This window comes from Podarcis cretensis (assembly GCF_951804945.1).
Source record: "Podarcis cretensis genome assembly, chromosome: 1".
Classification (NCBI taxonomy): Eukaryota; Metazoa; Chordata; class Lepidosauria; order Squamata; family Lacertidae; genus Podarcis; species Podarcis cretensis.
In genome coordinates this window covers 44,216,139-44,240,355 of record NC_137170.1, presented here as the reverse complement: position 1 = coordinate 44,240,355, position 24,217 = coordinate 44,216,139, and the positions used below count along the sequence as shown (strand labels likewise).

The window sequence follows — 24,217 nt, the reverse complement described above, 5'->3', positions numbered from 1 at the left end:
TTACCTTAGGCCCGTTTGTTTCACTACAGAAGAATGCATCCCTTAAAAGGCTTGGCTTCACCTCATCAGCTTCCTGCTGGGACAGCTACCCTATTCCCCCTCCTGATCCCAGGCTGCAAATTAAGCCCTGGCACACCAAGTATTGTTCAGTTCAGTGGGGTTCCTCTTCCTAAAGTGGGGTGTGGCCAGGCTTTGAGACCTTCCAAAAGATTCACCCTTCCTGCTGTTTTTCTTCCAAGCCTTATTTACAATGCATGGAGAAATGTAGACGTTGGTGGTGATGAAGTGAGTCCTTTAGCCAGCCTCTTTCAGTTAAAAATGCTGATGAGACCACAGGGAACTTAACTTAACCATGCTAATTATGGGGGCCTTTTAAGATAACATGCAACAGGGATGGTCCTTCACTTCCCCCAGAAGCCTGGGGGGTATTTCCCCCTTATAAACAAAATTCAAGGAACAGGCAATTATACTATGATGCATTCAAATAATAAAAGATTAGTCTGCTCGTTATCTTACCATTTTTATTTCATGATTTACACAAAACTCTAAGGAACTAACTTGGGCGTTTTCATTTCACCCCAACATCCTTTAATCCCTGCTTCTTTCTTCATTGTTCAATTTGCTTGCTTAACTTCCCGCCTGATGAAAAGTTTTGATGGATTCGGAATCTTCTTGCTTCTTTGTGATCTTTTAGTGGATTGTGCTTTTGTTACTGTCCATAAGCAACAGCATTACCTGTCTTGTGCTTTTATCTGTGCTTTGTGGCTGGTTGTGTGTGTGTGTGTGTGTGTGTGCTTTCATAAGCAACCCTGGTGAGATATAAACTATAGAAGCAAGCAAGCCAACAAACTCTTTATTTTTCATAGGTATGTGACATGTCATCTATGGGGAAACTGAATGAAGATGATTTCTGGATCTTATTTTTTTCTTTATTTGTTCATTCAGTTTGCAAGCACATGTACATTCACATTCCCTTTCCACTCAGTCACAAAGTTGCACCTTAAGATTTTCACTAAAGTTGAGTGCCTTGAGTCTCACTTCACACACAACAGCAGAAAATAAGGGAATTACACAGAGTGAGTCAAGGAACATACGAACCAACTCTTAAGTTAGGCACAGTGACTTGCTTGAGGGAGGGCAGCCACCAAGTCTACCCATTTCACAGGTGGGGACACCTGGGATCTGGTGTTTCAGTACCCCCTCCCTATCGGCTTCATCTGTTTCTTAATTGTCAACAAATATGGCACATTTCAAGAGGTGTGGTGGATCAAGGAGACAGTAGAATCAGGTCTGGGGCAGAATTGATAGCATTTTCAAGATCAGGTGACTGGGCCAGAGGTGGCAACACCGTGATCAGAAGGAGAATGGAGGCAGCCAGTCAGTGTGACTCAACTTGGTTTAAGACAGGTATCAAAAGCCTGTATGTGGTGTGGGGATGGATGTGGGTCAAACAGGAGGAGGAGGAGGAGTCCAAAGTTCAGTTTATAGCAGGAGAAGGAAGGTGGGTGTTGGTGAAAATCTTTGGTTGAATTGTCCTTGAGCTCAGCATTCAGTAATCATCCCAGTGGACAGCACTGACTCAGGCCAGAGTACAGACCGCCTCCTCAAATGTTGCGAGAGGCCCACAGGCAACAAGCTCCTCCTTCTGTACAATTTGTAGAGTGGATTTGATTCCAGTAAGGATAAGGCCGGAGGCGAGGATGTCGGGAAAGCCATCTCATCCTGCTCTCGGGGCCTCCTAAATGAAACCTGCTGAATCATGTGAACTGCAGTCCCTCCTGCGCTAGACAAAAAGTTCCCAGCACAATGATAAGTGCAGTATTGTTTTGCCCTTGTGAAGGTCCATTGTGCAAGCGGGTGAAGAAAGGGGTGGGGGGAGGAGGGAAATGATTCAAGCTCAACCCTGAGACAAGTCTCATCCTTTGCATCATGTGATGCTGGTTCCCAGGCTGACACCGTGCCCTTTGCGCTGTGTGTGAGAGAGCTTGCAATGCTCTAAACTGGTCTAACCAGTCTTGGAAGGGAAAGATCAGCTGCAGGGCCCTGTCTCTTCTTCCACTGACACCACCACCCCACGTGAGGCTGTGTTGTGAACCTGAAGTGCTGCATGAGAGGGTTTTTTTTCCCTTTGTCCCTCTGACTGAGGATCATCGGGTGTGTGAAATCTGGCTCCCAAACAAGTTTCGCCACATGTCACCAAGCCAGGCTTTTCTTTCCCATGAGATAATCCTGGGCGGGGCAGGCAATCTGTTAAAATCGAAACACAATGAAAATGAAGGGCTTCCCAGGAGTTACTGTAAATCTCCCTTGCTGGTTTTTCTCAAGAAGGACTGGGAATATGAAGGCGATACTGGGTTTTTGGCAAAGAGGATAAACCTATTAAATGCCTATATCCAATCACACGTTGGGGCACGGTGAAGAACTCCCAAAGTAAGAGCACTCAGCAGTCCCCTGATGGACAGAGCAATCCCAATTCCCCTTATGCTCAGCTAGGGGGAGTTGGATTGAGTAGAGGTATCTCAATGCTCAGCCAACCTCCCATTGGCTGCCAGTTAATCTGGGCTGGTGGGATCCCTGAGCCAGGGACCACTGAGCCAGGCCGGGATCCTCTGAAGTCCAGGCCAGTCTTGCTGTTGTTGCAAGGAGACTGTTGTGAGTCGAGGACCCTCCACCTGCACAGGATTATAATAAGACGCACAGACACGTTATTTTAGGTCAATGGGCAAAATTGAGCATGTGAGTAGTATGGGTTTAGGCATTGGATAAAACAGCAATACAAGACTCCACCCCACACAGCCAGAAGTCATATCAGGGTTAACAACCAATGGGAGGAGCTTGTTGATGCAAATACAACTGGAAGCAACCCCATGACATCACCAGCGGTTGTGCCATGGCCCTAGACACTAGCAGGGCATCGGACAGGATTCACGACCACCAGATTCCTTTAACGGACTACCCAAAAGAGGAGGGGTAGATGATGGCGCATACCCAGTCCTCCAGCACAGCACACATATTCCAATGCCTAACCGCCAGTACCAGAAAGTTGTGACAAATCGCTACAAGGTAGGCGAAAAAACCAAGAGGCTGGTGCCAATTTGCCAAATGGATAAAAAAGTCCTACCAGGCCCCTTGGGCAACCAAGGCAACCAACCGAAGTCCATAGCAAGGTCAATATGCAAAAGAAGCTGACCTAACAGGGAGGGAGGGCGGGCGGGAGATCCGAAGGAAGCAGGAACAGAATGAGAGAAGTGGGCTGCCGCGGCTGTTTAAATGCATTTAGCCCCACCCACCAGCCACTCCTATTGGTTGGCTGGGAGGCTTGGCCGCGGCAGCAGAACCAATCAGTGGAAGGGAGCCTAACACAGCTCCCTGCTCCCCACGGGAGGCTGCTCCCGCTCACAACCCCTCCCCTCTGGGAGGAAGAGGGGCTTTGTTGGACTCAATCACTGTGAATTGATTGAGACCAAATTATTGTCCTGCTCCCGCCTTTTGATGCAGCTGCTGTGGATAGCTGGGCTAAAGATGCCACTCCACAGATCCTCACCTCTGGGAGTTCAGGATTGGATTTCACCCTTAAAGACACATCACTCCTCTTAAGCATGCCTTATTTTAGAGTAAGTTGGATACAACTGGCTGTTGTGCAAATAGTTGCTTAACAAGATACAGTGGTACCTTGGGCTACAGACGCTTCAGGTTACAGACGCTTCAGGTTACAGACTCCGCTAACCCAGAAATAGTACCTCGGGTTAAGAACTTTGCTTCAGGATGAGAACAGAAATTGCACAGCGGCGGCGGGGCGGCGGCGGGAGGCCCCATTAGCTAAGGTGGTACCTCAGGTTAAGAACAGTTTCAGGTTAAGAACGGACCTCCGGAAGGAATTAAGTTCTTAACCAGAGGTACCACTGTATTGATATAGCCACTTTTGCGCCTAAGGAACCATTTTGCTTAGGACCAGCCTGGAGATATTTGTAAGTCTGAGGTGGAATAGTAGATGCCCCTCCAGCATGGCACCAAGGCCAGTCCAGCGATTTTGGCATCTGAGGCAGAAAATCCAACAAGCACCTCTCCCACAACCTGGCAGATAAAAAAACACAACAATAACTACTAATTAACAATGTGCTGCCTTTTGTGACATTCAAAATCAGCTGCCTGAGGCCAACGCCACACATTTGTAGCTCATGTTTACTCAGATTCTTATCATTGGATAGGATGAACAATTGGGAGGGGGGGGGAGAACTCACCCCACTGTGCTAAACCATTTGTAGAGGCTATTTGAATCATCACACCAAGTGGCAAGTAGAATTTTTTCCACATAACCGATATAGATATGTGGAATGAACATGTGGAAAAATGGCTGCCTTAGTCCACTTGTTATAAAGGGTACAAAAAAACCCCTGCTCTGTGAGTCAAGTCATTTCAGCCTACAAAACTGAATCCACTAGTGGGTTAGACTGAGGGGGAAGGACCATAGGTCAGTGCCTTGCATGTGAAGGTCTCAATTCAGTCCCTGGTGTCTCCTGGCAGAGGCTGAGGAAGACCTCTAGGGAGCCACTGCTAGACAAACCATGGCCTGACTCTGTATACGGCATATTAAAAAAAAAAACTTGTCCAATAGCACCTTAGAGACCAACTAAGATTGTTCTTGGTATAAGCTTTTGTGTGCATGCACACTTCTTCAGATATGTGCATGGACATGAAAGCTTATACCAAGAACAAACTTAGTTGGTCTCTAAGGTGCTACTGGACAAGTTTTTTTGTGTGTTTTTTTTGTATATTTTGACTGCGTCAGACCAACATGGCTACCTACCTGAATCTGTATACGGCAGTTTCCTATGTTCCAGTGTTCCTACAGCTATTTCACACATTGCATGGTAGTCAGTTTTGCCACCCGTACACAGGTGTTTAGCCTTAGGTGGTTGGCAATGGGTGCCGTTTGCCAGGTGAAACAATCTGAAGAAGGGTGCATGCACACGAAAGCTCATACCAATAACAAACTTAGTTGGTCTCTAAGGTGCTACTGGAAGGCATTTTTTTTTAATTTTGTTTCGACTACGTCAGACCAACACGGCTACCTACCTGTAATCAGCAGCCACTATGTGGTGCACAAGGGAAACAGAATTCCCATCTTCAGGTGGTTTCTGAATGAATAGTTGCCCCCTGGTGTAGGTTGCTAAAGTCTTCAGGGACAATGATGCAAGTTGACAACCATGGTCCTAGAAGAGGAACTGTGAGGCCCTGTCTTCCTTTTTCTCCACACACAAGGTCAGTGAGAAGTTCTCAAGGGTTTAGAGAAGCATACCCTCTCTTCATTTTGTGTGTGCATAAGTGACAATGCAGGTGTGTATGGGCAGCAAACGCAACTACCACATAGAGTGTTGATTGTTCCTCAAACAAAGAATCAAGCAAAACAGGAAGATCTTAAATTTGGGCAGAATATTATAAACTAGAAAGGTGAAGCGACTTCTATGAACATCATTCACCACCAATTGCAAATATATTTAAGATGCCTAACTTCCTTTAAACTCTAGGTAACTTAATCAAAGTTCATATCAGACAGCATCCACAGGAATGCATCTCTGAGAAAACAGAGCAGTGAGGAAAAAAATGAACAAAACAGATATATTTCTATACTTCCTAACCTAATTTAAATAATCATAGCAGTGGCATAGGACATATTTTGGACTGGGTACGAGATACACTGGCTATTCAGTTATCATGGAGTTTCACTTTATTGAAATGGAGAACTTAGCATGAGAAATTGTGGAAGAAATATAGCAGGTGAGGCAATACCTAGGGGCATTGCTGGGTTAGTTTGTGGGACAAGTTTAAACTAAAAGTTTCTCCTCTTATGCTCACTGAAAGTCACATCTGGCTGGAGAGGAGTGTGTGTCTGTCTGTGTCCCACACCTGAGGAAGAGGCAGGAACATTTTGCAACCAGAGATTGGAGAACTACAAGCCTGAGTATGGTCAGAAGGACTGTCTGAACTGTGCTTTCACCTTACCACCCGCCACCTCCATGAGTCGACAGGTGCCTCAGGCAGTACAATGACGCACCACACACCTGAGATCATCATTTTCATGGGAATAGACTCCTGAGAGAAGAGAAAGAGTTGATGAGACTCTCCCAGGGCTTCAGTCACAGTCAGCACTCACAGTGCAGATTTCACATGATACTTCAAAAGCCTTTAATAACCGCAAGGGATCTATGTTTAAAAACCTTCCAGAACTGTGCCAGGAGGAAATGCAGTCAATTAGGGGACAAACGTTTCACACCTCTTCAAATGAATTAACTGCATTCAGAGAGAGAGAGAGAAAGGAAATGTTTCTGTAAGACATAAACCAAATAATTCCAGACACTTATTGAAATTCAATACAATTGGATTAGGTGCTTAATGCTGTACAGTGGAGGAGGCCATTGTGTTCTGTAGGTCTTGCTTATGCAAGGTGCATTAGGGTTTCTCAATTTAGGAAGCATTTTGAAGGGAATAAACATGCATCCGACCACCTCAATCCTGATGCTCCCAGGAATGTGCCTGCCAATCAACAACTCCACCCAGCAACTAGATCTGTGCATGGCAAGAATTTCACTTGGAGCCTGCAAGAAAAGGTACTTGTTTTTGCATAAGAACCCTTTTGCCCAGTCCACACATGTGTGGCACACTGAAAATGCAGAACTATCTCACCGAACTGCACTCGATGCCAGCATAGTTAACAAACATAGTAAAAAAAGCCTATTAGAGGCAAGAATACCTCCTTCAAAGAATGGAAGCCTTGTTCAAATGAAGAGAACAAAAAAGGAACACAAACCTTGGCTGAAAAAGGAAGTGCAGGCAGACAGTAAGGGATGCTTAAAAAAGAACATGAGGGGCACCATGGGCGTAGCCAAGGGGGGCAAGAAGGGGCAGCTGCCCCCCTAAATCAGTAATAATAATAATAATAAAAACAACCCCCTAACAAAAATCCTGGCTACGCCCATGTGAGGCACATGCAATAAACCTCAGGAGGCGAGAGAAGTACTGTGCTCAGGCCTTGCTTGCAAGTTTCCCACAAGCATCTGGTAGACACCATAGGAGCCAACTCCTAGTGACTGAGGTCCCTTCAGCACCCCCAAATAAAATATTTGAGGGGGCTGGGATCCCCAAAGTTGATGGGCATTGCCATTCAAATGGTGTTCATGTGCTGTGTCATGTGATTGATTCTGTGGGGTGGGGTTTACCGGCGTCCCCCCAATATTTTATTCAAGTTGGCACCCCTGTTGACCACTGTGAGAACAGGATGCTGGACTTGATGTGCCCTGATCCAGCAGGCTCTTCTTCTGTGCTTAAATTCTCAGTCTTGATGAATTCACCTCAAAATCACCATGCAGCGGCCTCAGCAGCAAGAAGAGAGTTTAGTCCTGCTGGCCACATGACCCGGAAAACTGTCTGTGGACAAACGCTGGCTCCCTCGGCCTAAAAGCGAGATGAGCACCACAACCCCATAGTCACCTTTGACTGGACTTAACCGTCCAGGGGTCCTTTACCTTTTTTCCTTTACATAAGAATAGTATTTATGAGACTGAGTCATCTTTCATGACTGAAGATCCAGCCTTAGGAAGAAGGTTGGACTCAACGTCCTGCACAACATCCCTTCAGACTATGTAAATCTGTGAGTTCATATCTACCTCATTGCTTTATATACTGTATGTTATGGTTTCAACAAATGGTTGGAGTATTAGATTTTAACTTGGCGATCACTATGATCCCCATAGTGGGCATGTCCAAAAGCACTTTCAGAAATAAGATTTTTGTAATATAGTGGTACCTCGGGTTAAGTACTTAATTCATTCCGGAGGTCTGTTCTTAACCTGAAACTGTTCTTAACCTGAAGCACCACTTTAGCTAATGGGGCCTCCTGCTGTCGCCGCGCCGCTGGAGCACAATTTCTGTTCTCATCCTGAAGCAAAGTTCTTAACCTGAGGTACTATTTCTGGGTTAGCGGAGTCTGTAACCTGAAGCGCATGTAACCTGAAGCATATGTAACCCGAGGTACCACTGTACTTGTTAGCATGTTGAAATAGCAAGTGGAAGCAAGCTCTGTGCTGATAGCGTTGGTCCCCTCCAATATCTAGCAGGGATTGATACACATGAACAATGTTCAGCATTGGAAGGTGTGTACCAGAGGTGGCAAATGTGTCATCCTTCCTAGTGCCATGAACTACAACTTCCATCATTGTGGTCACTTGGTCATGCCAAGCCAAAAGGAGGGGATTTTTTTGTTCACAATATCATTCTGGAGGGTACCATGTTGGTTGTCCTTGGAGCAAACCACTATGCTGGTAGGAACCCCCACTTGATCACTCCCACTTCTGGTTCTGCAGTAAGATTGCCACTCTAGTTGCTGGGGGAATACAGATGGCAGAGATGGTAGCTTGGCCACTTCCAGTTGGGACATTTAGAACCAGCCAAGCCTTAACTTCCACTATCAGCCAGCTACTTCACAGATATACTGTGAGACCGAATAAGATCATGAGCGTTTTACTCTGAGAATCCAGTGATATTAATGAACATGACTAAGATCACTGGACAGTGTTCTCGAAGCTACTAACATGCGTTTGACCAAGCTGTGGGAGGCAGTGGAAAACAGGAGTGCCTGGCGTGCTCTGGTCCATGGGGTCACGAAGAGTCGGACAGGACTAAATGACTAAACAACAACAACAAGATCATTAATTTCAGTGGGTCTCTTCTGAGTAAAACTTAGTTGAACACCATCCAATTTTTTTAATGCGAACTCTGATCAGATTCAAGACAGGTAACAACTTTAGTGAAAAGAGACATGGTGGAATCTTGTATTCTACTGTTTCAAATGAAAAGGCTCCATGGCTTCAACTACTTGCTTCTCTCTGCTCACAGCAACCCTGAGGCTGCTGCTGCATGAGTCATCAATAGCTGGAAGCTGCTATTGTTACTGTATTTATCCTTAATGGAGCCAAACCAAAAGCAGGCACATTCTATGCACCATTTCCCTCAGGGAGAATGAAATAAAAAAAGCATTTGAGGAGAAAATTTCCTCTCACAAAGAAGAATGCAGCTCATCTGGTGGGCTTTGGCACATCTCCATTGAAAACAGCAGCATGACGATATTTCTTTTTGACAGAGGTGTATAACAGGAATTCAACACGTGCATCAGCACCTTCAAAAATAACTACACTTGTTGAACGTAATACTTAAATTTAATACTTACATTTATTTGTGTTCTTAGTTGTATTTGTCTTAATTTTATGCTGTGAGCCGCCTTGGATCCCATACTGGGAGAAAGGTGCAACATAAATAAAATAAATAAATTCATATTTATTAAACTTATTAGTCCCTTTTTAAAAGCAAAAGTAACTCACAGCAACTTACAATAATAAATAAATAACACATAGATTAAAACCAGCATAAAACAAAACAGAGAAAAATCTAAACCTCAATTTTTTAAAAGGTGGAACTAAAACATCCTACCCACTGAAGGAGGCCTGAAAAAAATGTTTTTGTTTGGCAGCTCTGGATAAGTAATGATAGCACTAAGTGAGCCTTCCTGGGGAGAGCAAACCACAACTAAGGAGCCACCACTTAAAAGGCCTGTTCTCGTGATGCCACCCTCTGGACCGCCAGGGCAGGGGATACAGAGGAAGACCACCAATGACGATGGCCAATCAGCAATAGCTTACCAGGATTTTGTTGCACTGGGTCAGAGCATCACTCAGAAACAAGTAGAGAGAGCTATCATAGCCATACCTAAGGAGGTGGATGAGTCATGCTACAGCCACCTGAGATTTAGCCATGGGCTTTGAGATGTCAGCTGTCTCCCGTTTTTGGAGGGCTGCTTTGCGGATGGGAATCTGGGGCCTCCCTGAAACTCGGCTGTGGGTGGAGGCACACTACCCACGTCAGTAGCATCCCCGACCGCGTCACGCCCCCGGCCAGCCAATTGGGCTGCTTGGGGGCGTGGCTACCCACGGTTTAAATTCTGGTGCATCTGGGGAGGTGGCCTCCTTTGCTTCCAACTCGAGATCTCCCAGCCCACACACCCTCTTTTCTTGCTTGGTTTGACTATGGCGTTGCTATGACTTACGTCGGTCGCCTGGTTGTCGGGGCCAGGTAGGAATTTTTCCACTTGGCATAATTGGCACTAGCCATTTGGTTTCCATCTACCTAGTAGCAATCGTCACAACTTTCTAAGGTTAGGCATTGGGTAAGCCTTATTATGGGAGGGGAGGTTGTTGCCTCCGCCTGCCCCTCCATGTTAAGGGTCGTCCCGTTAAAGGGATCCAGGGGTGTGGTTCCTGTCCGAAGCCTGGGCGTGGGCCAGGGCCATGCCACGACCCCAACAGTGACCCCAACAGTTGACCCTTAAAGAGACTTCCTGCGGTCTGGCAGGATTCAGGTTATAGTCTTGCTTCACCCAATTGCCTAAGCCAAACCACTCACATCTGGAACCAATAAAGTTGTGGCCTTATTTATCCCATTAACCCAATATTCTTGTGTTTGTGTATTTATTTCGGGAAGCTGGGGGGGGGCGTCCCTGGGGCCTCGCCACACAAAGGCATTCAAGGCCCCACTCAAAGGAATGAACAGAAAGGCCTCCAAACACATCAGGGTGGGCTTACTGCATTTTGAAATGAGTAAAGCAAAGATGAGTCAGGCCAATGACCCATCTAGTGCAGCACCCTGTTCTCAAAGATCTTATTAATATTGTTGTTTGGTACTAAATTAGCAGGAAGGCAAAAAAATGTCTTAGAAGCAGAACCAGTTCTAGATTGGATGCCACAATGGGAAGCCCAAAAGCAAGACTTGAACTCAACCCACTTGTGATTCGCAGCAACTGGTGTCCAGAATCCCACTGCAGGAGGTAGAACATAACCATCATGGCCAGTAGCCTTATCCTCCACGAACGAGTGTAATCTTCTTTTAAAGCCATCCAGTGCACATTGCCATCTAGAGAGGGGAGCCCCAATACCATTAAGTCCAGAATCTAAAATTTCCTAATTGCACCATTCTTTCCACTGCCCCTGAAAACACACATTATTCCACATGGTTGCATGATATTAGTCAAGTTCTTTCCTTGCTGGCAAAAGTAGGTGGAAAGGGAGACTGAGGTATTAAATGGCAGTAAGGTAAAGGTAAAGGTACCCCTGCCCGTACGGGCCAGTCTTGACAGACTCTGGGGTTGTGCGCCCATCTCACTTAAGAGGCCAGGGGCCAGCGCTGTCCGGAGACACTTCCGGGTCACGTGGCCAGCGTGACATCGCTGCTCTGGCCAGAGCCAGAGCCGCACACGGAAACGCCGCTTACCTTCCCGCTGGTAAGCGGTCCCTATTTATCTACTTGCACCCGGAGGTGCTTTCGAACTGCTAGGTTGGCAGGCGCTGGGACCGAGCAGCGGGAGCGCACCCCGCCGCAGGGATTCGAACCGCCGACCTTTCGATCGGCAAGTCCTAGGCGCTGAGGCTTTAACCCACAGCGCCACCTGCGTCCCAATGGCAGAGAAGAGATAATAATAATAATAATAATAATAATAATAATAAAAATAAATAAATAAATAAATAAATAAATAAATACTTTATTTATATCCCACCCTCCCCAGCCGAAGCTGGGCTCAGAGCGGCTACCAACAATAAAAGTAACACAGCATTCTAAAATCAATTCATTTTAAAATAAGTTCAAAATCAAATTAATGGCAACCATTGGGCTAGAGTTCTGTGAGGATTACCAAAGGAGGGGGTCAGACTGTGCCTTGGCCAAAGGCCTAATGGAACAGCTCTGTCTTGCAGGCCCTGCGGAAAGATGTCAAGTCCCGCAGGGCCCTAGTCTCTTGTGTTCCACCAGATCAGGGCCACAGCTGAAAAAGCCCTGGCTCTGGTTGAGGCCAGCCTAACCTCCCTGTGGCCCGAGACCTCCAAGTGAAGGAAGGTGAGGACAGGTGCCCTCACCTGGGCCCGAAGTCACCCCCCAGCAAAGCAGGCTCAAAGCTTCTCAAAGCTTTTCAAAATCATTTTCTCAGCATCTAAGCATCAGAAACATTCCGCTCGGCTGTAACAAAGGTAGAGAACAGTCCATTGTTTCTCAGGCCTTTCTGATGCCTTCTGGCCTTGCTAAAGAACCACACTGCAACTTGCTTTCTGTCCGGGAATCATGCCAGAACAAGAGATTGAAACATATCTGAACACTCTGAAACACCTTTCCTGGGAAGGGCGCCAAGAGTCCAATAGTCCCAAGACAGCTTTCTGTTCATGCTCAGAGGAACTCATGGGGCAGGACTCCTGGAAAAGGAGGAGAAAGGAGGAGGGAACTGAAAAGGGGTATATATGCTTGTGCACATGACTGTGAACTTCGTGCATGCTTTTTGTGACTTATCACACTTGCTCCTTCTACCAGTTCATGGATGGTAGAAATAAAAGCCTTTTCTCCGAAACTATTCATTGAGCGTCTGTTGACTCCCACTTCCCTTTCCCGGGCGCAATATTTTTCCCACCCGAGGGCAAAGCCTCATAAGGCTACACAAGATGTTTTTGTTTGAAGACCGTAAGGTCCTCCGTGGGACATACCAGGAGAGGCGGCCCCATAGTTACGAGGGTCCTAGGCTGTATAGGGCTTTAAAGGTTAAAACCAGACCTTAAACCTGATCCTGTACTCCACCGGGAGCCAGTGCAGCTATTATAGCACCGGGTGAATGTGATCCCGTGGTGAGGACCCCAGCATTCTGCACCCGCTGGAGTTTCTGGGTCAGTTTCAAGGGCAGCCCCACGTAGAGTGAGTTACAATAATCAAGTCTGGAGGTGACCGTCACATGGATCACAGTGACTAGGTCAGGGCGAGAGAGGTAAGGAGCCAACTGCTTAGCTTGGCGGAGATGAAAAAACACCACCTTTGTTATAGCTGCAATCTGCGCCTCCATGGAAAGGGAGGTGTCGAAGATTACACCCAAACTCTTAACGGATGGTGCTGGCACTAATTGCGCCCCCGCAAGAGATGGGAGTTGCCCCCCCAATCCCATATCGTCCCGTCCCAGCTAGAGGACCTCTGTCTTCGAAGGATTTATGGTAGCTTCAACCGGGAGGATTTATGGTAGCTTCCACCTCCCACGTAACCATCCAGCCACAGCTTCCAAACATCTGATCAGTGTGTCTGGGGCCGAGTCAGGATGGCCATCCATCAACAGATAGATGGGGGAGGGGGGCACAAACAAACGACAGGAAGCGTTTTACTTTGACCAAGTACAGGCATGCCTTTTGCCTTAGGTGTGGCCATCTTTAAGTCCATACAGACAGTGCAATAAGAACTGGAGTGGCCCAGGATTAGGCTAATGTGCTGAGCTGTGACACTGTCAAGCTGAGCTGGCTAACACAACAGTTGTGATGATGAGCCCATTAATCACCTTGCAGCCCAGGGGACTCGTAGCTGAGGAGTCTGCCCTGGCAACAAACCCAATTAAGAAAAGAACTGTTTGCTCTTCACATCTATGTCACAGCACAGGAGAACTTGAAAAGCCTGGTCATGGGAAGCTGAGAAAGAAAAATGCTTTTGCTGCATGCAATTTATGAACATAGGAAGCTGCCTTGTATTAAGGCTGTCTCCAGACTGTCACTGTTTTGTGAGATTCAATTCAATCGCATATTTGAGCTTTAGGTTTGCATTGAAAGTGCCCGGTCATTATAGCAGAGCAAATTTGCTTTAAAGGAGCAACAATACACTTTGCAGGTTGGAAAGTGACGGGGAAATGCACTGAAAACTGTGGCATGAATGAATGACTAACAGGAAGACTTGCAAACACTCTGCAAGCAAATCAGGATGAATGTTCCTTGTTGGATAACCTCCTTGCAAACAAATCAGACCAGATGCTCAATAAAATCTGGATGAAATCTAACCTTCATGCAATATTTGTGTAAGCAAATCAAGATAAATGCTCAATAAATAGGTGATCTGGAGGGGCTCTAAGTCAGACCGTTGGCCATCTAGCTCAGTACTGTCTGACTGGAAGTGGCTCTTTGGGGTTTGGGGCAGAGTTCTAGCTCAGGCATAGGCAAACTTGGTTCTCCAGACGTTTTGGGACTACAATTCCCATCATCCCTGACCACTGGTCCTGCTAGCTAGGGATCATGGGAGCTGTACTCCCAAAACATCTGGAGGGCCGAGTTTGCCTATAACTGTTCTAGCTCAACCTTACTTGAAGATTCCCAGGATTGAACTTGGAACCTCCTCCATGCAAAGCAGATAACTTATCACTGAGCCTGTCTATTCCAAGCAAAGCCCCCAAACCACAACAGTGGAACTGGGAGCTAATCCAGGAAGTGGGTTACAAATACTGTGTTTTTTTCTCTGTTAGGAACTAAAGTGGTCAGATCAAAATATTCAAAAATATTATTATAGCAACTTTAACTGAGATTCAGAGTATGAAACTATGTCCCCTTATGAATTGATGGCTGAAATTAAGGAGGAAAGCCCTTAAAGTAGACAAAAGCCTTAGATCATGCCCCCATTATTTTTAAGCAGAAGCTGGATGTTCACCAATCAAGAGCGGCTTTGACAGGGGACTGGGCTAGATGGCCTTTGGAATCCCTTCCAACTCTATGATGCTGTGGAAACCTTTCATTGTACAATTTATACTAAGTCACTTTCAAAGTATTTGTGTGAAAACTTGGGATTCGTTGATTTCCATGTCACCTTATCTACCCACCTAAGGTTCGGTCCATTTTATCATCCCAAGAACCCTGTGAGATACTTTAGGCCAGGAATGAGGAACCCCAGGCCTGGGGATTGAATGCAGACTCCCAGGTCTCCTTGCCTGGCCCTGTCTCTCTCGAGTCCCACCCGCCCTCCATTGCTGCTCCTGCTCCAAACCCTTTTCCTGGCTGGAATGTTCACTTGACAACAGCACACCTGCACAATTTGGAGCCCTATTTAAAGCACTATTACACCAGTTTGTGGAGAATGTTTGTTAAGGGAAGTGAACCCTTAAAGGTAAAAGGTAAAGGTACCCCTGCCCGTATGGGCCAGTCTTGACAGACTCTGGGGTTGTGCGCCCATCTCACTTAAGAGGCCAGGGGCCAGCGCTGTCCGGAGACACTTCCGGGTCACGTGGCCAGCGTGACATCGCTGCTCTGGCGAGCCAGAGCCGCACACGGAAACGCCGTTTACCTTCCCGCTGGTAAGCGGTCCCTATTTATCTACTTGCACCCGGAGGTGCTTTCGAACTGCTAGGTTGGCAGGCGCTGGGACCGAGCAGCGGGAGCGCACCCCGCCGCAGGGATTCGAACCGCCGACTTTCGATCGGCAAGTCCTAGGCGCTGAGGCTTTAACCCACAGCGCCACCTGCGTCCCCTAAGTGAACCCTTACAGAGCTATAATTCGCAGCATGCTTGATGAATTACAGTTCTTAGGATTCTCCTAGCAAACTGCAAAACCCAAACTGCATATATGCCATGCTTTTTATCTTTTTCTTTTTTTAAAAAAAAAACTGCCTATCTCTGAAGCAGGTAGGAGATGCATAGATCTGCACTGGAATCCCTGATTCAAGCAGAGAGAAAACTTGTAAGAGAAAATAACAGAGCAACTGCTGTTGTCTAATTTAAGCTAATAACTTCCAGAGGGTTCATTGTATTTGTTGAAGAACAAACAAAGAATCACCCAGTGATGATGCAGCATATTATGCAATGGATTCTGGTCCATGGTTGCTTATGTCACAATAAATTTGTTTAGTCTTTCAGGCGCTACAAGACTCTACATTTGTTTTCAAAAATATATACATATATATGCAGCCAAAGCGCCCTAGTGCCACCATGTGGTCCATTCAAGAACTTCATTTCCTTGACAAAGACTGTCAATTACGTCTAATAAGTGGGACCTGCGACACAGTGTTGCAGCTTATCTCTTATTTCTTGAGAGGTGCTCCTTTTTAGGGCGGCTCCAAATAGCCTGCAAACAGGTAGATAAGTAAAACAAAACAAAACAAAACAAAACAAAATTCCTTCCAGTAGCACCTTAGAAATCAACTAAGTTGGTTATTGGTATGAACTTTTGTGTGCATGCACACTTCTTCAGATACACTGAAACAGAAGTCACTAGACCCTTCTATATAGTGAGAGGGTGGGGAGGGATATTACTTAGAAGGGTAGTGGGAATGGGTGATTGGCTGATAGGTGTGGTAAACCTGTTGATGACTGTTAACGACTGCAATTGGTCTTACAGGGGAAAACAAGGGGTGAGATGGCTAAAAATAGCTTTATCATGTATCATGAGATAAGAATCCAATGTCTCTATTCAGACCAGGTCTCTCCATGGTTTTAAGTTTGGTAATAAGTTGCAATTCAGCAACTTCTCTTTCCAGTCTATTTCTGAAATTCTTTTGTAATAAGACAGCTACTTTGTAGATAGGGAGATTGAGAATCATGGCACAGCAGCAAAAACAAAATCCATATTGCACCATGCGCAGGCTTGTTACAAATACACCAGTGATTTAGGAACATAGGAGGCTGCCTTTTATACTGCCTGGCAGCAATTTTCCCTGGTTTCAAATGGGTCTTCCCCGACCCCAACAGAAGATGATGGGCATCGAGCCTAAAACCTTTTGCATGCATAGCATTGTGCTCTACCACTAAGTCTTTATACTTCTTCCCAATAATTCAGAGTGTCTTAAAAGGGGAACAGACTGTAGTGCCAAGGAGCCGTGCACAGGACCCTTGTAATGTAAAAAGGTAAAGGGACCCTGACCATTAGGTCCAGTCATGGCCGACTCTGGGGTTGCGGCACTCATCTCGCTTTATTGGCAGAGGGAGCCGGCGTACAGCTTCCGGGCCATGTGGCCAGCATGACTAAGCTGCTCCTGGCAAACCAGAGCAGCGCACAGAAACACCGTTTACCTTCCCGCCGGAGCAGTACCTATTTATCTACTTGCACTTTGACGTGCTTTCGAACTGCTAGGTTGGCAGGAGCAGGAACCGAGCGATGGGAGCTCACCCCGTCGCGGGGATTCGAACTGCCAACCTTCTGATCAGCAAGTCCTAGGCTCTGTGGTTTAACCCACAGCACCATCCGCATCCCTTCCCTTGTAATGTAGTTCAGGTCTAAAAGGGATGTGTGAAGAGGACACAGAACATATTCACTCCTGGCTTTATCCTGCTGTGCTGTGCTACCAGCCTAGAACTTGAGCAAACAATAGTTTGGGATGAGACAAATACAACTCCAAGCAGGAAAGGGGAAAATACGTCCTCCTCCTTTGCTTCCTCCTCAAGGTGCCAGTAGAAGTACAGGACCATATGCCTCTGCGTATCACTTGATGAACAGCACAAGAGGGAGAGTCATATTGTGTTCACATTGCACTTATGGGCTTCCTATAGACATCTGGTTGCCCAGTGTGAGAAGAGAAAACTGGACTAGAACATAATAATTTTATTATTTATACCCCACCCATCTGGCTGGGTTTCCCCAGCCACTCTGGGCGGCTTACAGCATATATTAAAACATAATAAAACATCAAACATTAAAAACTTCCCAAAACAAGGCTGCCTTCAGATATCTTCTAAAAGTTGTATATTTCATCTCCTTGATATCTGATGGGAGGGCATTCCACATGGAGGGCACCACTACCAAGAAGGCCCTCTGCCAGGTTCCCTGTAACTTTGCTTCTTGCAGTGAGGGAACCAGCAGAAGGCCCTCGGCACTGGACCCCTGAACGATGGGGGTAAAGATGCTCCTTCAGGTATACTGGGCCAAGGCCGTTTAGGGCTTTAAAGGTCAGCACCAACACTTTGAATTGTGCTTGGAAACGCATTTGAATTTATGTAGCAGGGCTCTTATGTACTTGTGTTGGCAATATAATCTGACAACCCTTAGTCATGTTAGTCCCTTGGAATCAAGAAACCATGATCAACTGCAGAGATAGCTCCACAGGATCAGTCAGGCTTCAAAAAAGTCAGCCAACTAAGTTAAGGAATGTAGTTAATGGGTTAATTCTCCATCAGTCAGCAGAGGTGACTCATTCCCCACAATGCAGGCATTTTGTCTCTCTCCTATCTGTTACTGGGCAGATTTGGCAAGTAACTCTTGTGTATAAAAGGGCTGCAGAAACTGAGTCAAGAGGTTAAGCTCACCCCTTGATCAGGACACTAGACTTCTGTCAATGCACTTTTAATGTGTATCTGCTATGTTCTCATGATAATCAGGGTGTTGCAGCTTTGGTGTCGTTTTACCTTTATTTTTGTGGTTTTATTATTTTACTGGGCCGAGTGCCGTGATTGATGATTGTTTAAAAATTATGTTTCATATATTGACTTGTCTGCTGCCTTGGGCTTTAACAAAGACCAGTCACTCATAAACCACCCCATAGCCATAGGTTACAAGGAGACTTATTTGAGCAAGCAAGATCATGCCTGGTTGCATTTTCTCCTTATTCCAAACTAGTCTGACTGGTTGAAGGCCCAGTTTGAGGCGACACCTTTTTCCTCAGTCAGTTTTGGGTCCTAACATGCAGGAAGTGACCTCACAGCAGCAACCCTCTGACCTACTTGCTACCTGGCTGAAGAGCTGGGCTGGATCTACCATTATAGTGACTAACAAAGTTGCTGCCGTCTTATGAAATGTCTGCCTGCCTCTTCCTTTCCCTGAAGCATTTTGACAACAGCGACTCCTGAGTCCTTCTCAAGTCAACCACAGCAAAATAACTTTCCAAGCAAGTAAGTTGCTACAAACAAAATATTTTATTAAAATTTACATCTACTGAGGGAGAGAAATCCAGAATTTAAGGGCTCAGGAAGCAGAGGTTTGCAGAAAGGGAACAAGGGGGGAGGGGGCAGATGGAAGGAGGGCAGAACTAGCAGATATAAAATATATTTTAAAAAGGTGGAGTAACCTGCCAACCACAGAAAATAATGAATTATCTCCTGTCCCATTCCTTCACAGCACATTGGTGACCCTCACCATCATCTTCTCAATCTCATTCTGCCACTTCGCTGAGTATTAAGAAATCTGGCTCTTGGAAAGAGCTGCTCCCTTCTCTCAGAGAATTATTTTTGCTGGTGCCTGTTGGCTTCAGCAAAAAGTCCTTCTATACATACATACTGTACACACACACCCCCTCATTAACACCACAAAAAGAAGACACAAATATTCTCTGCCCGCTCTGTCAACTTCACAGCAGAGGGCATTTCCAAAGCAGCAGACAGAGCTATATACATTTGCATTCCCAGTACAGAACTGTACCAAATTCATTTCAGACAGCAGCCGTTCCACCCACCACACAGAGAGGGTGTTTTGTCCTGGTTCTTAAAGCAATGTTTTGGCTGGATTCTTAGTAGGGCGAAAATGGGAGTTGGCTGATTAGCTAGAATGGGCCCATCTACGTAACCCAAGCATTTGCAAGGGCTTCTGTGCCTGAAAATGTCTGGGAGTCACATGGAAACTCTCAATGATAGCTGCTCTAGGCTCACCGTACAGCTTACCCCTATCACATGAATCCTTTTCACAAGCATCCTCCATACCTAGGGGAATGTATGAATGGGGGAGTAGTGTGGCCCCCACAGAGGTCCCATTCACATGGCATGCCTACACACAAGTGGCTGTTATATGGAGGGTAGGGAGAACACCACCATGGTGCATGATACTGAGGAGGGCACTGCAAAAATGTAGGGAAACGCATGAAGGATGGATCTTGTTCAAGTGTTGACAACCACAATCAATTCAATACTCAGGACTAATGAGGGGTAACCAACATGGTGCCCTCTGAATGTTGCTGGACTCCCAACTCCTACATCAGAATTGAGCTGGGGGGGGGGGGGGAATCTGTTATACTGAACAATGGTGAACAGCAGCAAAAGGACAATAGCTTGCCTTGTCATCAGCAACTTCAAAACAGTAAATTGCAACTGGATTTATACACTATATGCTTAGACAGGTGATAAATGAGAAACCAGAACATACATGTCCTTCATTCACCCAGTTCATTTCTGTTCACTTTGGGGCAGAAGCTGCCCCCCCCCTCTCTCTCTCCTCTCTCTATATATTACTGTAGTCCACCAAAAAGCAGTGTCTTCCAGCTTCCACAGTGCTCCTTCTGAAGCTCTCATGAAAGCATGTAATGGGAAATCAGTAAGTGGTACTAGCTTGCAAATAAACAATTGGAATTCCCTATAATTGGGGCCATGAGGGTGGGGGAATCTCCACAAGATTCACTATGTACTTGGGAGACCAGCTAGTTAACATCTTTCTAGTCACATTTTGATTCTATAAAAATAAATACATACAGGTGCAATATTCAAACTCAAGAACTAGTCGTTTAACATTAAAAGCAGAAATGGCAACCTTGGGAGGTAGGAACAGGCGGGAAAATGTCAAGGAGAATGAATGCAGACCCTGATTTTCAGTCATTTAGGAACAATTCATCCGCACTTCTTAATATGTTCAAATTACGTTTAAAACTTATGGTCATACTATATATTTTATGTTCCGTGCACTGCATCATGCCTAGCGATTAACATGCAACAAGGGCTGCAATATATTTGGGAAGAGGCCAGATTCACTCCAGTGGTGCATCAAGCTTCTTTTTGATATCATCTTGCTGGAAAGACCGCCATGTGCAACCCTGAGTTCACAATGATCAAGTATGAGAACCTGCTCAGGACTCTCAGAAGTATCATGAGGTTTGAACTACTTAGACCCTTAAGCACAGAGAGGGTGGCTCTAAGATGGCAGGACTTTCAAGAGAAACAAAAAGGAACTAGGCAGAAGTTTTAACACACACACACACACACACACACACACACACACACACACGAAATGTAGATTTGAGCAGGTTTGTGAAGGGATGAAATCTGTACCAAAAATCAAACCATGACTCCTTCAATAGGTACAGTAAGCCCTCAGCGACAGCTTCCTCTGACAGCAACAGTGAGCCACTGTTGTCATTACAAAAGGGGTGGGGGTGGGATACTGTCCTTCCTCTTCCTCAGAAGCTGTCACATAGTCAGAACAATCGCTAGGGGCAGTAAGATGGCTGGAATTTGACCGTCTAAGGAAGGAAGCATGGAGGAAGAGGGACATCCTTCAGCCACAGGCTTTTGTTTCAGAAGTATCATCAGTCAATGCAACTGTCCCACTCCCAGAAGTGGAGGGCAGCTCTTCCAGATCAAATAGGCTTCGTAGTACTGTTGTAGACGAGGTGCTCCGTGTCCTCAGTGGTGGAGAGCACAGAGGAGAGAGTGGAGTTGGCGGCTGTAGCTGGCTGGCGCCGTCGCCGGTACGTCTTTCTGTTCTTCAGGAAAAAGTAGCCAAGGATTGCCAACACTATCATTATGCATACAGCCAGGAGCACTGCAATGGCCGTTTCGAAAGAACCTGTGAGAGATTTGAAGGGAGGGGGGGGAAGAATCAGGGTTAACCAAAGCTATTTGGGCCTTAAAAAGCGTTAAGAAGGAGGTGCTGTTAACGTATTTACAGTAAAAGCCGGAGCAGCCCAAGGTTTGAGGCACCTCTGGTTATTTTGCTGCTTGCCTTTCCACACTCAAAATGGCACCTGTCCTCTTTTTGCAGTGTTCATCCAGTGAACCGCTTCTGACTTGGGTCGGTGTCCTAGGCTGAATGCACAGATCTTAAGATGCAAGATGCACTTTTAACGTGGGGTGCCTAGCCACCTCAAAAACAATAAGCAAAAGGTGATTGTGGGTCTCTTCCCAGAGCCCTCTGCAACAAGGACTTCCTGACAGAAGTACAATGGTACTTCGGGTTACATACGCTTCAGGTTACAGACTCAGCGAACCCAGAAATAGTACCTCGGGTTAAGAACTTTGCTTCAGGATGAGAACAGAAATCGTCCTCCAGCAGCGACGCGGTAGCAGCGGGAGGCCCCATTAGCTAAAGTGGTACCTCAGGTTAAGAACAGTTTCATATTAAGAACGGACCTCCGGAACGAATTAAGTACTTAACCCGAGGTACCACTGTACTCCATGGTGTGATTCCCTCACCAAGGTATGTAACATGCAGATACCCGGAGGCGCAGAATCCCAAGGTACCATCTTTTTCCGTGTATAACATGCCTCCATGTATAAGATGACCCCTATTTTTTTGGACCGCAACAAATAAAGTTGGGAGGAGATTGCACAGAGTTGTTAAGCTTTTTTTTTTTTGGGGGGGGGGGGGAAGCAACCACGCCTCACCGCTACTGTAAATAACCCGCCCAATTGCCGCAGCCGCTTGTCAGCAGGCCTTGCCACAGCAGCCAATCACACACCCAATCGCCGCTGCCAATCTCCTGCCACCAATCTCCTGTCCCCCCTCTTCTATCCGTGTATAAGACGACATGGAATTTTTGCCTATTACTTCTAAGGAAAAAATATTGTCTTATACATGGAAAAATATGGTAAGTGTGTTTAGACTTGCAGCCTAAGGCTACAATCCTATACATACTTACAACAGATCAATCCCATTGAACTCAACAGGGCTCAACTCTGAATAGATGTGCCTATGATAGCATGTCAAATACATGTTATTTCTAGAGCACTCGCTTGAAAAACCTTTGGTTTTAAATTTCACTGTTGTGATTTGTAGTCATAAGCTGTGTGACTAATTGTCAGCCGCCTAGGTCTTTTATTGAGTAAGTGGCATATACTTTTTGCTAACTAAAAACATAAATTACTTTTAAGAAACAATGCAGTGGATGAATATGTAATAATAATAATAATAATATCTTTATTGTCATTGCCCCCTCTCAGGGACAACGAACATAAGTGATGGTGACATGTTTCTAAAGGCAACAAATTACGCGTCATCACTTTCTTTGTACAGAAGTATCAGGATTCTTCCCATGCCTCCTCCCAGTTATCATATTTTCTAAAATACATGGCAGCTTACAGCCGAAGCAAAAGAGACAGACAGCAGAGACTGAGGAGCAAAGAAATAAGTGTGCTACTAGAGCATTGTAGAGTTCAGTTTACATACTTAAACCTGCCTGCCGGGCCTCATAGGTGCTCCATCTCTGGCCAATCAGATCTTCCTCTGTGGAGGAGAGAAAGACAGGGTTGTATAATGATGCTTGGAATAATGGCAGATGCTCCTTCACTGAGGCAGTTTCATACAGTGCACTTTTAATATTAAAACTCTCCCAAAACTTTCCCTTTAAGTCATATCATATTTTCACCCCAACAGTTCAATCATATGTTCATTTATTATTTTTATTTTACTTCTTAGATTTATATACCACCTTTCTCTGCTTTCCAACAGCTGGATTAACAATTAAAAAAGAAACCAGAAACCAGGAAGAAAAAGATATGAGTGTGGGAGGTAAAAAAAGATGGTGACAATGAAATAGGCCATGGGTAGGCAAACTAAGGCCCGGGGGCCGGATCTGGCCCAATCGCCTTCTCAATCTGGCCTGTGGACAGTCCAGGAATCAGCGTGTTTTTACATGAGTAGAATGTGTGCTTTTATTTAAAATGCATCTCTGGGTTATTTGTGGGGCATAGGAATTCGTTCATCCCCCCCCCCAAATATAGTCTGGCCCCCCACATGGTTTGAGGGATGGTGGACTGGCCCACAGCTGAAAAAGGTTGCTGACCCCTGAAATAGGCTTATGAGGCCAACAGTTCTTTCGGGGAAACAAAGATACTCACAGGCGATGATCATGCAATAAGCCAGACTTTGTGGCTTATTGTGGTATATTTATTTAATTTTATTGTTTATTAAATGTGTATACTGCCCTTCATCCAAAGATCACAAGAAGAAGTGGCTGATTGCTCCTACTTTGCTTCTCCCCTGGTGCAAGTGGAACAAACAAACTAGGAAGCTGGCTTTGTGTTACACCTGAGCCAGGGATCGGGGTTAAATGCTTCCTACCAAGCCACACTTGGGAGGCCAGCAACAAACCAGGTTCTTCCAGGGACCAGAATCAGTGCTTTCTGCCAGCCAGCAGTCTATTACTGAGCTAGGTGAACCACTGGCCTTGCTTGGACTCAGACAGCTTCTCACAAGAATACAGAAATGCTACATGGGGTCAAATCAAGAGCATTTAAGCATTCTGTCTTTTAATAGCAACCAGATAGATGCCACAGAGAAAGTTATGATAAGCACCATTATTTGTTACTTCCCACCATCTAGTACTGAGAAGTATAAATATGTGAACCTCTGGCTGCTAAACAACAATCTGTTAAGCCTTTCATGCTAGTACAGACACAACAGGAGAAGGAGTCTGTGACTCCATATTCTGCTGACC

General features: G+C 45.7%; 1 protein-coding gene across 2 annotated transcripts in view; it reads right to left on the bottom strand.

The window, feature by feature from the left end:
* Positions 1–18,693: 18,693 nt before the first annotated feature.
* SPINT1 (serine peptidase inhibitor, Kunitz type 1) overlaps positions 18,694–24,217 on the bottom strand; it is a 35,015-nt gene continuing 29,491 nt past the window's right edge. For both annotated transcript variants that reach the window (XM_079964853.1, XM_079964852.1), the window contains 2 exons: positions 22,948–23,004; positions 18,694–21,348 (listed from right to left, as the gene is read on the bottom strand). In XM_079964853.1, the coding sequence (XP_079820979.1) occupies positions 21,140–21,348; positions 22,948–23,004 (266 nt within the window). In that variant the 3' untranslated portion in view covers positions 18,694–21,139. The remainder of the gene's footprint in view (positions 21,349–22,947; positions 23,005–24,217) is intronic.